We start from the raw sequence: 14,292 nt of genomic DNA, 5'->3' as shown, positions 1-14,292 counted from the left end.
ACCAATGGAAACGTGTACTTCAGATAATACGTCTATATTTCAGGTATTTATTTACAATACAATAAAATACAATGTGACCTTTTATCAAATGGATCAGAAAATAATGGCAAAATAATTTGAGAGGTTTCAAATACACACCGTAACAGTAACAAGATCAAAGGACGAGATTAGGTGTAAGCAATAGGATAGCATCTCCACCTAACTAACCAGAGAACTACAGTAGAGATCGCTATCATATCCTTACAAACGACCCAATCCTCTCAGATCTGCCAGAGGGGATTCAACAATAAACTGAGCAGTAGAGGCCTAGCGATCTGAATGGATTTGGGCCACAGAGTAACCCCCACCCGGAGGCAGTTTATCATTATTCCTCTACAGAGGAAGTTGGAAGGTACACGTGTCACAACCCCTTTGTGCAGTTAGGAGGAGAATCTACTATTCTCTCTTCACTCCTCACAAGTTCCTCTCCACACAGCTTCCGTCCACCACGTCTGGGCACCGGCAGGTGAAGCCGCCGCGGCGGGGTAGACAAAGGTGTGAACAGCCTCCGTTGTTCGAGCAGTAGTTATACGCTGCGGGAGACATTTGGATAACATTACCATCACATACAGGAGTTTCTAGTTACTTGGCACAATTGTACTTTAAATTGTACTTTGAAATCAAATGCGCACTGCATGTGTGGTGAATAAGAATAAGAGCAAACCCCACCAAAAGCAGCAGTAGGTACATTTGAAGTCGGAAGTTTACATACACCTTAGCCAAATACATTTAAACTCAGTTTTTCACAATTCCTGACATTTAATCCTTGTAAATATTTACCCGTCTTAGGTCAGTTAGTATCACCAATGTATTTTAAGAATGTGAAATGTCAGAATAATAGAAGAGAGAATTATTTATTTCGGCTTTTATTTCTTTCATCACATCCCAGTGGTTCAGAAGTTTACATACACTCAATTAGGATTTGGTAGCACTGCCTTTAAATTGTTTAACTTGGGTCAAACATTTCAGGTACCCTTCCACAAGCTTCCCACAATAAGTTGTGTGAATTTCGGCCCATTCCTCCTGACAGAGCTGGTGTAACTGAGTCAGGTACAGAATGTCGGCTGCGTGGTCCCATGGTGTTTATACTTGCGTACTATTGTTTGTAAAGATGAACGTTGTACCTTCAGGCGTTTGGAAATTGCTTCCAAGGATGAACCAGATTTCTGGAGGTTTACAATGTTTTTTTCTGAGGGCTTGGCTGATTTCTTTTGATTTTCCTGTGATGTCAAGCAAAGTGGCATGAGTTTGAAGCTAGGCCTTGAAATACATCCACAGGTACACCTCCAATTGACACACATTATGTCAATTAGCCTACCAGAAGCTTCTAAAGCCATGACATAATTATCTGGAATTTTCCAGGCTGTTTAAAGTCCCAGTCAACTTAGTGCATGTAAACTTCTGACCCACTGGAATTGTGATACAGTGAATTTTAAGTGAAATAATCTGTCTGTAAACATTTGTTGTAAAAAATGACTTGTGTCATGCACAAAGTAGATGTCCTAACCAACTTGCCAAAACTATAGTTTGTTAACAAGACATTTGTTGAGTGGTTGAAAAAGGAGTTTTAATGACTCCAACCTAAGTGTACGTAAACTGTAGCCAATATGCTGTGATAATGTATTAGGCCTACAGCACAAACTTCATTCCTACAGAACAGTTATTAGATTGTTACATTTTTGTAAGTCATGTTTTTTACCTGACAGGTCGATCTCGGCTTACTTTTTGACTACGAAAGTGATCTTGACTCAGAAAAGGTTGGTGACCACTGACCTCGACTATCCCCAAATGGCACCCTATTAGGGAGGCTTACCTTGTGGGCATTGAGTTGGGGTCGTGGCAATGCCGTACACTCGCGAACGCTTCTGTGGCAGAAACTCGTCCGTCTCTCTGTCCGTTGTGCGGTCCACGGCTACCACCGCCTCCCTGGCAACAGCAAACAACATTATCAAAACATTTTCCAAGCAGTCGCTGCTGCCCCCTCCCCTCCCCTCTCCGGAACCACACAACAATGTTTCAGCCACGTCAAATAATCATTGGCATTAAACAAACTTAAGACATTTATGAGACACTTGCGTTTTTAAATAAACAGTACTGTTTCAAATGGCTATGAAAAAACACCTCGTACTCATAACTATGAAGTCTACTATCATTCTTTTGAAGGCTCTTACTCTTTTGACAACTGACAATTAGCAAATTAGAACTCAAATTATTGATCATGGAATTGATTTTTATATGATTTAAATATATAGGGATATGTAGCTTATAGGTCTAGACCTACAGTATTTATATTTGAATGCAGTCATCTCTGTTTTAAAGTTGAAGCATCTTTGAATCCTTTGCTTGTTTGTAACAATTGCAAAGGCATTGGCGACTTTGTATTTGTAGTCAACTTCGTTCTGCAGTTATCGTCAGTCACACAGAATAAAGATGTTTAGGCCTATCTGTCTCTATGTATAGCAGAGATGTTATGTGTATAGTAGGAGAATCTAAAGAAGGGCAGTCAGTAAATAACAAGCATTTTCAAGTGCAACTTTAGTAATAATAGTTTTAGGAAACAGCTTGGAGATTTAATGATGCTCCTACGAAAGTTCAAACAATGAACATAGCCTTAAGATGCTTTTGGGAAACCGGACCCAGGTGATCATACCTTCTCCAGTCAGTGTAGTAAAGGTTCCTCCCATGGGATACGATGGCGAAAGGATACTGAATCCCCTCCACAATAGTCATACGGTTCCTACCGTTGGGGTCCATACACTGTACCTTACGAGTACCTGTAAAGGTAAAAGAAAACATGCAGCAGTCAAACCAACATCCCTGTTGCTAGCACCATGCTTCAACTAACTAAGTCATCTGAACTGCCTCAGTAGAGTGGGATTTTCCCATGGATTGCTACATAGCATGTTTAGTGTAGCGTCTTTACCAGAAACGATAGGGTTAGCATGTTTAGCATAGTTTATTACCAGCACCACTAGTGTTAGCATTTTTAGCATACCTTCTCACCAACATCAATAGTGTAAGCACCTTTAGCATAGCTTTTTACAGATAGTGTTAGCATGTTTTTCGTAACTTCTTACCAGCATCGATAGTGTTATGTTTAGCATAGCCTCTTACCAGCATCGGCCCAGCACAGCTGCTGGCTCTCAGGGTCGTATGTCAGGCCGTTGGGCAGCCCCAGGTCGTCCTTAACCAAGACTGTCCGGTCGGTTCCGTCCATGTTAGACATCTCGATTTTGGGCCCGTCTCTATTCCAGTCTGCCCAGTAGAGTCGTCTGGACAACAAGCCAGAGAAAACATGTTCCTGGCACGATGCTTAGAACCATATTTTTAAACCAACAGCTTTAAAAGGAACACAGCACTGGTGATTTGTGTTGTCAACCTACATTATGCTATCGAAATCATGAAACGGCTAACCTGCCAGATTCGCTAGCGAAATCATTCCAGGCCTTAGCGGTTAATGATAATATATCTTCAGCACAAAGAACTAACTGCTTATTTAATCACATTTTCATCAAAGGAATCACTCAGACATTGTCCAAAAACACGTACCCATAGGAGGGGTCAGCGACGATGGCCCGAGGGTTGACCAGGTCGGTGTCGAAGAGGACAAGGCGCTGGCTTCCGTCCAGTTTGGCCACCTCAATCCTGTCCTTCATGGAGTCCGTCCAGAACATTAGCCGGGCCAGGTGGTCGATAGCCAAACCCTCTGGACTCTCCAGGTCTAAGGAAGAGAGGAGGAGGACATTATTATGCCTAGATCAGACAAACTGCTGATTTTCTATGGGAGTCATCAGGGATGGAATTTAAGGAGTTGGGTCACTGGCCAGCTGGGGTAGTACTGCAATTCCTACAAGCCCGGGTCCAAAATCTTTCAGAAGAGAACATTTCAATAGACAGCAAGCTAGTTGGTCATATTTTCTACAAGCCCAGGGAAAAAAATACTATCCTTAGGCAAGCAATATTTCCATCCCTGGGGGACACGACATTGTCAAAAGTATGTGGACACCTGCTTGTTGAACATCTCATTCCAAAATCATGGGCATTAATATGGTGCTGGTCCCTCCTTTGCTGCTATAAAGCCTCCACTCTTCTGGGAAGGCTATCCACTAGATTTTGGAACATTGCTGCAGAGACTTGCTTCCATTCAGCCACAAGAGCATTAGTAAGGTCGGGCACTGATGTTGGGCAATTAGAGCTGGCTCAGTCAGTGGTCCAATTCATCCCAAAGATGTTCGATGGGGTTGAGGTCAGGGCTCTGTGTCAGGCCAGTCTTCCACACAGATCTCAACATATAATTTTTGCTCTTGCTCTGTGTATGGAGGCATTGTCATGCTGAAACAGGAAAGGGCCTTCCCCAAACTGTTGCCACAAAGTTGGAAGCACAGAATTATCTAGCATGTCATTGTATCCTGTAGCGTTAAGATTTCCCTTCACTGGAACTAAGGGGCCTAGCCCGAACCATGAAAAATAGCCCCAGACCATTATTCCTCCTCCACCAAACTTTACAGTGGGCACTATGCATTCGGACAGGTATTTGTCCGTCGGACTGCCAGATGGTGAAAAGCGTGATTCATCACTCCAGAAAACACGTTTCCACTGCTCCAGAGTCCAATGGCGGAGAGCTTTACACCAATCCAGTCGACGCTTGGCATTGCGCATGGTGATCTTAGGCTTGTGTGCATCTGCTTGGCCATGGAAACCCATTTCATGAAGCTCCCGACGAACAGTTCTTGTGAAGACGTTGCTTCCAGAGGCAGTTTGGAACTCACTAGTGAGTGTTACGTGCTATGTGCTTCAGCACTCGGCAGTCCTGTTCTGTGAGCTTGTGTGGCCTACCACTTTGCGGCTGAGCCGTTATTGCTACTAGAGCTGACCGGGGCAGCTCTAGCAGGGCAGAAATTTGACAAACGTACTTGTTGGAATGGTGGCATCCTATAACGGTGCCACATTGAAAGTCACTGAGCTCTTCTATAAGGTCATTCCACTGCCAATGTTTGTGAATGGAGATTACTTGGCCGTGTGCTCGATTTTATACACCTGTCAGCAAAGGGTGTGGCAGAAATAGCCGAATCCACTAATTTGAATGGGTGTCCACATACTTTTGGATATATAGTGAACATTGAAAGACCACCAAGACAATGGATGGCAATCTGCCATTTGTCCGTGTTGTTTCACACATGTCAAAAGATGAAATGAATGTAACTTTTGATGGATAGACAGATCGCCGATGTGTTTTTGTTTACTCATTATACCCACATGTAAAGCCTTTATAAAGAGAAATTAAGAGAAACAAAACATGATAAATGAAACGTTAACTATTACCATTCTTGATGCATTTCATGGACCATGCTAGCTAGGTTTGAAATGATCTCAGACCAGTGTACCGCTCACCTGTTGTGACGAGAGAATGTGTCTCCTCCCTCCAGACTGGCCTGAGACCTGTGTACTAAAGCTGTTGTGACGAGAGAGATGGTTTCTCCTCCCTACAGGCTGACCTCAGACCTGTGAACAGCTCACCTATTGTGATGAGAAAGACGGTGTCTCCTTCCTCCAGGCTGACCTGAGACCTGTGTACTGCTCACCTGTTGTGACAAGAGAGATGGTGTCTCTTCTCTCCAGACTGGCCTGAGACCTGTGTACTGCTCACCTGTTGTGACGAGAGAAATTATGTCTCCTCCTTCCAGGCTGGCCTTGCTGATGGAGGGCCCAGTGATGTCCGTCCAGTACACCATCTTCTCCACACAGTCGTAGGCCACGGCGATCACCACTCTGTCCTGGGAGCAACACATAAAGACAGAGGGTTTTATTGATTAATGGTTTATTTAGATCGGGACAGATACAAACACATTGTCACATTGAAAAGACCACTCATCCGATGCACTTTGCACCGTAGTAGCGTGTGTAGCTGGCCTGGCACTAATACAAATAAAATGCCCTTCTTTTTTCCCTTCTTAACTGCTAATTGGAAACCATGCAAGTGTCAGAATATAGGATGTCACACACACTCAATAGAGCCTCTGTTCACAGCAAGAGAACAATTTATTATGTAAAAAATTGTTTAACTAGACTGTCACATTTGCATTGCAAGCAGAACAGGAACTACTTTAACAGTGATAATATCTCAACCCATTCATTTCACAGATGGGGTTCAACCAAATGACATATTGAAGTACATAATGTTACATTACATTTCAAAATGGCAGAATGCGGCTCGCCAAACAATTGAAGCTTTTATGGGGAAGAATCCCTCTGTATGTCCAGTTACACGTTCTGCCAGACCATTCCACGCCAGTGAGAAGAAAGATGAAAAGCCTGAGGACGAGTATGGATGGTTGACTCACACAATCGGGAGATTGTTCAAATGGCATTTGGGACATTACAGAGAGTGGGTGCGTGGACCCACAACACCCATCAACGCACTCTCAGTCCGGTTAAAGGAAACATCTGATATGCGAGCAAGAGGTTAGCAAAACCCCCTCTTTTCATTCAACCTAAGACTGGGGGTCTGAGAAGACAGCTCTGGCCATCTGGTGAGCGGCCATCTTAACAAAGTGTGGTATGCCGGTGTAACAGTATAACTTTAGTCCGTCCCCTCGCCCCTACCCGGGACCCTCTGCACACAGACAACAGTCACCCACGAAGCACCACTGCTAACTAGCTAGCCATTTCACATCGGTTACACCGGCGCTTACAGAGGAGTGACTTATTGACTGAGTGAATCTCTCACTCGGGAAGAGAGTGAGCGAGTTAACGTTTGTGAGTCAATAAGTCACTTCCCACAGTGCTTTTAGCGAGTGATGTGCAGTGCTTGACTGAATGAGTAGCTATCTGACTGTCTGACTGAGATAATGTGAGGTGAGTTGAGGTGCGTCAACGTGGAGCCTCACAGGCAGGTGCAGCAGGGCTTTGGCCTCCCCTTTGTTCATGCTGTATCCGTCCAGAGGGATGTGCTCGATCTTCCCGCTCTGGGCAAACAGCAGGTGGGTCCCTGGGGCCACAGGAGAGACATCCGGCCTGGTGGTGGGTCCGATCGGGGGAGGAATCACTCCTTGGTCAATACCTGTCAAGGAAGGACAACTGAAGTTACATTTCCCACTGGACACAGACGCCCTATCAACATCTAGTTTTGGTTTATATTCGATTGAGTTTTCAACTAACCTGATTTAAATGCGAAATCAACAAAACATTCAACCATGCCATTGAATTTAGGTTAAAAGTTACTTTACTTTGATTACTTTTTGAAAATCCAATCAGTTTTTCACGTTGATTTAATGTGATCACATATATTTTTTTGTTGAAATGACCTGGAAACAATGTTAATTCAACCAGTATGTGCCCAGTGGGTTCCTACTGTATGTTAATTCAACCAGTACGTGCCCAGTGGGTTCCTACTGTATGTTTATTCAACCAGTATGTGCCCAGTGGGTTCCTACTGTATGTTTATTCAACCAGTATGTGCCCAGAGGGTTCCTGCTGTATGTTAATTCAACCAGTATGTGCCCAGTGGGTTCCTACTGTATGTTAATTCAACCAGTACGTGCCCAGTGGGTTCCTACTGTATGTTTATTCAACCAGTACGTGCCCAGTGGGTTCCTACTGTATGTTAATTCAACCAGTACGTGCCCAGTGGGTTCCTACTGTATGTTTATTCAACCAGTACGTGCCCAGTGGGTTCCTACTGTATGTTTATTCAACCAGTACGTGCCCAGTGGGTTCCTACTGTATGTTAATTCAACCAGTACGTGCCCAGTGGGTTCCTACTGTATGTTTATTCAACCAGTACGTGCCCAGTGGGTTCCTACTGTATGTTAATTCAACCAGTATGTGCCCAGTGGGTTCCTACTGTATGTTAATTCAACCAGTATGTGCCCAGTGGGTTCCTACTGTATGTTTATTCAACCAGTACGTGCCCAGTGGGTTCCTACTGTATGTTAATTCAACCAGTACGTGCCCAGTGGGTTCCTACTGTATGTTTATTCAACCAGTACGTGCCCAGTGGGTTCCTACTGTATGTTTATTCAATCAGTACGTGCCCAGTGGGTTCCTACTGTATGTTAATTCAACCAGTACGTGCCCAGTGGGTTCCTACTGTATGTTTATTCAACCAGTACGTGCCCAGTGGGTTCCTACTGTATGTTAATTCAACCAGTACGTGCCCAGTGGGTTCCTACTGTATGTTTATTCAACCAGTACGTGCCCAGTGGGTTCCTACTGTATGTTTATTCAACCAGTACGTGCCCAGTGGGTTCCTACTGTATGTTTATTCAACCAGTACGTGCCCAGTGGGTTCCTACTGTATGTTTATTCAGCAAACGGGTACAAATGTCGAGTGTAATGGAATAGACATGAGTGCTATGAATGGATGAATATGTTGAATATGAATATTAAAGGTACAAGCCAAGGATGACCAAATCGGCCCCAACCACCTTTTGAGGCAGTAACTCACACAAAGGTCTTTGGCCGGGGCCAGTTCTAGTGTTGGGGACCTCCTGACCATTGCCGTCCACACACCAGCACTGCCCAATGCTACCGTGGCACTGGGTGGGCTCGTAGGCACCATGCTGGTCGCAGGTAGGAACGTACTGACTGACAGCGGGGCGTGGGCGGAAGAAGGAAAACGAGCCTGTGTCGGAAGAGACCTGGATGCTTTCTCTGTCTCGCTCGCACTGCGTCTTCTCAAGCTCTGGAATGAAACAGAAAGATGACATGAGAGAAGTAATACAAGAAATAGAGGAAATTAAGAAAATAAAAATGATCCTACATGTCTTTTAGAAAGGTTTTTAAAGAAATTGCTTTCTTTTTAAAGCGCTATATAGCTTTGGTTTAAATATAATTGCCTTACTGTACTACCTGGCACATGGCAGTTCAAAACTACTACTAATATGGAAAACATGGAATAAGGAGAGAGCCGATGAGCATATGATTCAATGTAGAATATTTTTGCAGTCCTGTAAATCTGACATAGGGGACACGGTGACATCTGGAATACAGTGTCTCATCCCCAGGGTATCTGTCTGGTTAACCACAGACTAGTCATAACAATCTCAAACAGCCAGGAACATACAATCTGCGCTATGCACAACGTCTGGCCGCAACAATCAACAAACGCCACCACACAAAGACAACTAGTCACAACGATGGAAACAGTTAACAGTTTTTGTCAGACGGTCGTCAACCGTCGAGACGAGCGGAAGACAACCAGGGCAACTCTCACAGGGTCCAGACACTACAGTGTTTACTACAAGTATAAGTTCATACAAAGGAGGACAAAATGAATCCCCTTTGCAGAAGGCTTGTACAAAATATGACAAAGCTGGAGGCAGAGGAGAAGGAGGTATAATTAGGGTGGTGGAGTACATACATGCAGTTGACACCTGGATTGGACTTGAACAAAGAGGTAACATCTGAGAAAGATGCCAACTCACAAACACCCAAGGCCAGCCTATAGAAAAATAATGGAACACTTGAATACACATACCCTATATTCCCAGATATACAGTGGTGGGTTGAATCAAAGAGAAAATGGACGTCCATAGGTGCAGTTGTTGTTGTTTATTAAACGGTTAAATTCCTGTTTGTAACTCCAGGGCATCTTTACTTTGTATGTTCAACTAAATTGGACTATTGGCCCTGGCCAAAAGTATTGCACTATATAGGCCATTAGGGACGCAGCTCAGGAGTCTGTATTCGGGAGTGTGGGACCATTGGCTCTATTCCAGCACATCCTTGTGACATGTTCCAGGCCTTTGGCCCTATTTGTATGGAGAATGAGCAGCTATGTTGGTCTTTCCTAACGGGGATCGTATGTTATGTATCAACACCAACCTCCCTTTCCATTCCTTTATCCTCCCTACATAACATCTGTGTGTTGTTATACCCATCCCCGCACAGGAAGGATGCACAGTGTCAAATGTCAACCTTTAAAATGTCATTCAGGGGGAGGTAAGAGGGGGACATGTGGTCGAGGCACACCAGAAACCAACAGACACTCAGTTCAGAGTGAGTTTCAGAACCCCGAAGCACACGCACACACACCCTTCATCCATCCTCCCAACAGTTCCATATTTTAGCAGTCTCATATAGTCTTATATCAGTCTTGTTGAAGTACACACTGTTCCGGCCTTCGCCTCAATCCACGTTCTGCCATGCTGGGAGCGTGCCAGGCGATGACGCAACACTGATAGACTTGTTTAACTTCGCGAACAGACCTCCATTAATAAAATGCACTGTATATACTGTTTAGTCCACTATGGCTTGTGTGGACTTTCAATATAAACAGTTTGTCTCTGGTATATTATCCTTTGATAACAAATGTGTCTTGCTCCCCCGGCCCCCTCTCCCCCTCCCCCTCTCCCCCGGCCCCCTCTCCCCCGGCCCCCTCTCCCCCTCCCCCTCCCTCTAAACCAAACTAAACTGTTAGGAGCTTCACATGTTCCAGCTGTTGGCACTAAGACAGAAAAGTAAAACTACGCAAATCCTAATGTTTTGAGGGGAAGAAAGATTTCTGACGAGAGCTCGAGCTATACCCATGCAATGTACACTATTTAGATACTTCCGGACATAGCCATACAATTTAGAGGTTCCTTCTGAATGCAGGTCTCTTGACTTCCCTTGCACATTTTGGACTATACTGCCTCTGGCTGCTGTTTAACGTATAATTATCAGTAGCCTTGTCTGAGACAAAAATGGCCATAGGGTAGGAGCCTATATCCTGTTTCTGCAGCATGAGGCAGCTTAGTGTACACCCCCTGTCCATTTCCTTAAAGGGCCAATCTGCACATCAATAACCATGTATCGCTTTAAAACATGGTTAAAACTATCATTTTGATGTCATGGATGGTCAGTTCTTGCATCCATTGCTCCATCTATACACTTGAGAATGGTTACATTTCTCCAGCCCCATCCCGTAGCTGTTTACCAAAGCACTGGCCGGGTGACAACTTTGTGTTTGAACTGCAGATTCACCCATTTTTAGAGTCATTGGTATGACTTGACCGGGGATCAAACTTCTGTTTGGTTCCAAATGACCATGACCCTGAGAAGACCTCCTCTCACACAACTTGGGGTTTGAAAAGGGGATTTATTTACACCAAAAAGCACAGGGGTTACCTACCTGGGGAGCCAGGGGCACACCGGAAGCCATCACCATGGAAACCAGGGCGGCACTGACAGGTGAAGGAGCCCTGAGCGTTATAACAGACGGCGTCCTGGTGACAGCGACCTTGCTCGCACTCGTCAATGTCTGTGTGTGAGGAACAACAGTCAATGAGAAACAATAAGGACACAGATGCTAAATTCAACTGAAAATAAGGTTTCAAAATATTGTAATATACAGCTGAAATATACACAGTCAATTGGAATGTGAATATTGAATCCTGCTATGGAAATACAAAAAGTATTTGGTATTGCACTACTATATAAAGTATCTAAATGTGAAACATACATTCATGGCATGTCACATACTGTGTTATGTAATGGTGTAAGATGGGGAAAGAAACATCATTCTTTAGAAAAGTACAGTCAATAAAACATTGTATCTGCATAACTAAAGTACTTTGTACACGTGTTGAAGCTTAGCGTTCGATAAGGTCAGGGATACCATTCTTTGGATGCAACTTGGATGCAACACACTCAGCTCACTACCTCAACCTCTAAAGTCTAATCTACGGTCAACAAATGAAAAAGGAGTTCTACAAATCCACAAATTCCACAAGGACATATGGAAATTCCTACTGCTTTCGTTTGGTGGTGGGCCATTTGCATTGGACGAGGGACAATAAGAAATACAGGGATGGATGGATGAATAAAACGCATGATCAATGGGCTCCCCAGCTGTAGGGCCGGGTTGTTTGCATTTCCTGTCCAGGTGGACACATTTCCTCTCGCAGGGGCCTCAGTGTGGGTGTATTACAACGAGAAGGACTCAGAGGGTCCAACGTAGAGAGACCCAGTGGAGAGTTTAGAGAGAAGAAATGGACTGTTTTTTTTAAGATGAAGGGTTTGTGTGTTTCTGTGGTGTCTGGGGGATCCAATAAAAGCAAAAGACAACTTTATTTTGCATGATGGACAGTAACGTATAATATTCTAATGTGGCCTAGTAACTAGACAAGGGCTACAAATGCAAGTCGAGACACATCTGCAGTAACTCATGGAGGGGGGGTCACACTCGGACAATCAGAGAGGGGGCATATTATTGTGGACCTGGTGGTACAAATAATCAAAGGTCTGACTGCACAGAGATGCTTGGGGAAATGGCCACAATTGGAGACCAGCGAGTGTGTGTTTTCAGGGGAAGGGGGTATATTTGATCTCCATCACCTAGGACTTGACCAAGTTAATCAAATCTCCTGATTTTTGCTCAATTTTGCATGCCTGTTCTGTCGGTGGCACTGTCTGTTCTTTTCGAAGGATGGGTCCCGGTCTCTCGGGGTCCCTGGGATCCGGGGTGACGGGGGTGGTCTGCCGGTCACTGGGATGAAAACCCATTTTGGGACAGGGAGGGGGTTTTATTGGGTGGAATAGTGGGGAAACAATTGGAGGTTTACTTAGTAGCAATGCAAATATCATGGTATAGCTATGGACACTCAATCATTATGGTACTTTTTAACACATACGGTCTGTATGTTTACACACATACAGTGCTTGCGAAAGTATTCAAAAGTATTCGGCCCCCTTGAACTTTGCGACCTTTTGCCACATTTCAGGCTTCAAACATGAAGATATAAAACTGTATTTTTTTGTGAAGAATCAACAACAAGTGGGACATAATCATGAAGTGGAACGACATTTATTGGATATTTCAAACTTTTTTAACAAATCAAAAACGGAAAAATTGGGCGTGCAAAATTATTCAGGCCCCTTAAGTTAATACTTTGTAGCGCTACCTTTTGCTGCGATTACAGCTGTAAGTCGCTTGGGGTATGTCTCTATCAGTTTTGCACATCGAGAGACTGAATTTTTTTCCCATTCCTCCTTGCAAAACAGCTCGAGCTCAGTGAGGTTGGATGGAGAGAATTTGTGAACAGCAGTTTTCAGTTCTTTCCACAGATTCTCGATTGGATTCAGGTCTGGACTTTGACTTGGCCATTCTAACACCTGGATATGTTTATTTTTGAACCATTCCATTGTAGATTTTGCTTTATGTTTTGGATCATTGTCTTGTTGGAAGACAAATCTCCGTCCCAGTCTCAGGTCTTTTCAGACTCCATCAGGTTTTCTTCCAGAATGGTCCTGTATTTGGCTCCATCCATCTTCCCATCAATTTTAACCATCTTCCCTGTCCCTGCTGAAGAAAAGCAGGCCCAAACCATGATGCTGCCACCACCATGTTTGACAGTGGGGATGGTGTGTTCAGGGTGAGGAGCTGTGTTGCTTTTACGCCAAACATAACGTTTTGCATTGTTGCCAAAAAGTTCAATTTTTGTTTCATCTGACCAGAGCACCTTCTTCCACATGTTTGGTGTGTCTCCCAGGTGGCTTGTGGCAAACTTTAAACGCCACTTTTTATGGATAACTTTAAGAAATGGCTTTCTTCTTGCCACTCTTCCATAAAGGCCAGATTTGTGCAATATATGACTGATTGTTGTCCTATGAACAGAGTCTCCCACCTCAGCTGTAGATCTCTGCAGTTCGTCCAGAGTGATCATGGGCCTCTTGGCTGCATCTCTGATCAGTCTTCTCCTTGTATGAGCTGAAAGTTTAGAGGGACGGCCAGGTCTTGGTAGATTTGCAGTGGTCTGATACTCCTTCCATTTCAATATTATCGCTTGCACAGTGCTCCTTGGGATGTTTAAAGCTTGGGAAATCTTTTTGTACCCAAATCTGGCTTTAAACTTCTTCACAACAGTATCTCGGACCTGCCTGGTGTGTTCCTTGTTCTTCATGATGCTCTCTGCGCTTTTAACAGACCTCTGAGACTATCACAGTGCAGGTGCATTTATACGGAGACTTGATTACACACAGGTGGATTGTATTTATCATCATTAGTCATTTAGGTCAACATTGGATCATTCAGAGATCCTCACTGAACTTCTGGAGAGAGTTTGCTGCACTGAAAGTAAAGGGGCTGAATAATTTTGCACGCCCAATTTTTCAGTTTTTGATTTGTTAAAAAAGTTTGAAATATCCAATAAATGTCGTTCCACTTCATGATTGTGTCCCACTTGTTGTTGATTCTTCACAAAAAAATACAGTTTTATATCTTTATGTTTGAAGCCTGAAATGTGGCAAAAGGTCGCAAAGTTCAAGGGGGCC

General features: G+C 43.9%; 1 protein-coding gene across 1 annotated transcript in view; it reads right to left on the bottom strand.

Annotated features, from left to right (window-relative positions):
• Positions 1 to 27: 27 nt before the first annotated feature.
• LOC124003046 (nidogen-1-like) overlaps positions 28 to 14,292 on the bottom strand; it is a 74,092-nt gene continuing 59,827 nt past the window's right edge. The window contains exons 12-20 of the mRNA XM_046311032.1: positions 11,153 to 11,281; positions 8,486 to 8,722; positions 6,927 to 7,099; positions 5,687 to 5,813; positions 3,589 to 3,760; positions 3,154 to 3,311; positions 2,690 to 2,813; positions 1,853 to 1,965; positions 28 to 572 (exon numbers count right to left, since the gene is read on the bottom strand). Coding sequence (XP_046166988.1) covers positions 454 to 572; positions 1,853 to 1,965; positions 2,690 to 2,813; positions 3,154 to 3,311; positions 3,589 to 3,760; positions 5,687 to 5,813; positions 6,927 to 7,099; positions 8,486 to 8,722; positions 11,153 to 11,281 — 1,352 coding nt within the window. The 3' untranslated portion in view covers positions 28 to 453. The remainder of the gene's footprint in view (positions 573 to 1,852; positions 1,966 to 2,689; positions 2,814 to 3,153; positions 3,312 to 3,588; positions 3,761 to 5,686; positions 5,814 to 6,926; positions 7,100 to 8,485; positions 8,723 to 11,152; positions 11,282 to 14,292) is intronic.

The sequence above is a fragment of the Oncorhynchus gorbuscha genome, linkage group LG18, assembly GCF_021184085.1.
Source record: "Oncorhynchus gorbuscha isolate QuinsamMale2020 ecotype Even-year linkage group LG18, OgorEven_v1.0, whole genome shotgun sequence".
Taxonomy (NCBI): Eukaryota; Metazoa; Chordata; class Actinopteri; order Salmoniformes; family Salmonidae; genus Oncorhynchus; species Oncorhynchus gorbuscha.
The sequence above is the reverse complement of the archived record's forward strand: the minus strand, read 5'-3'. Positions and strand labels throughout refer to the sequence as shown.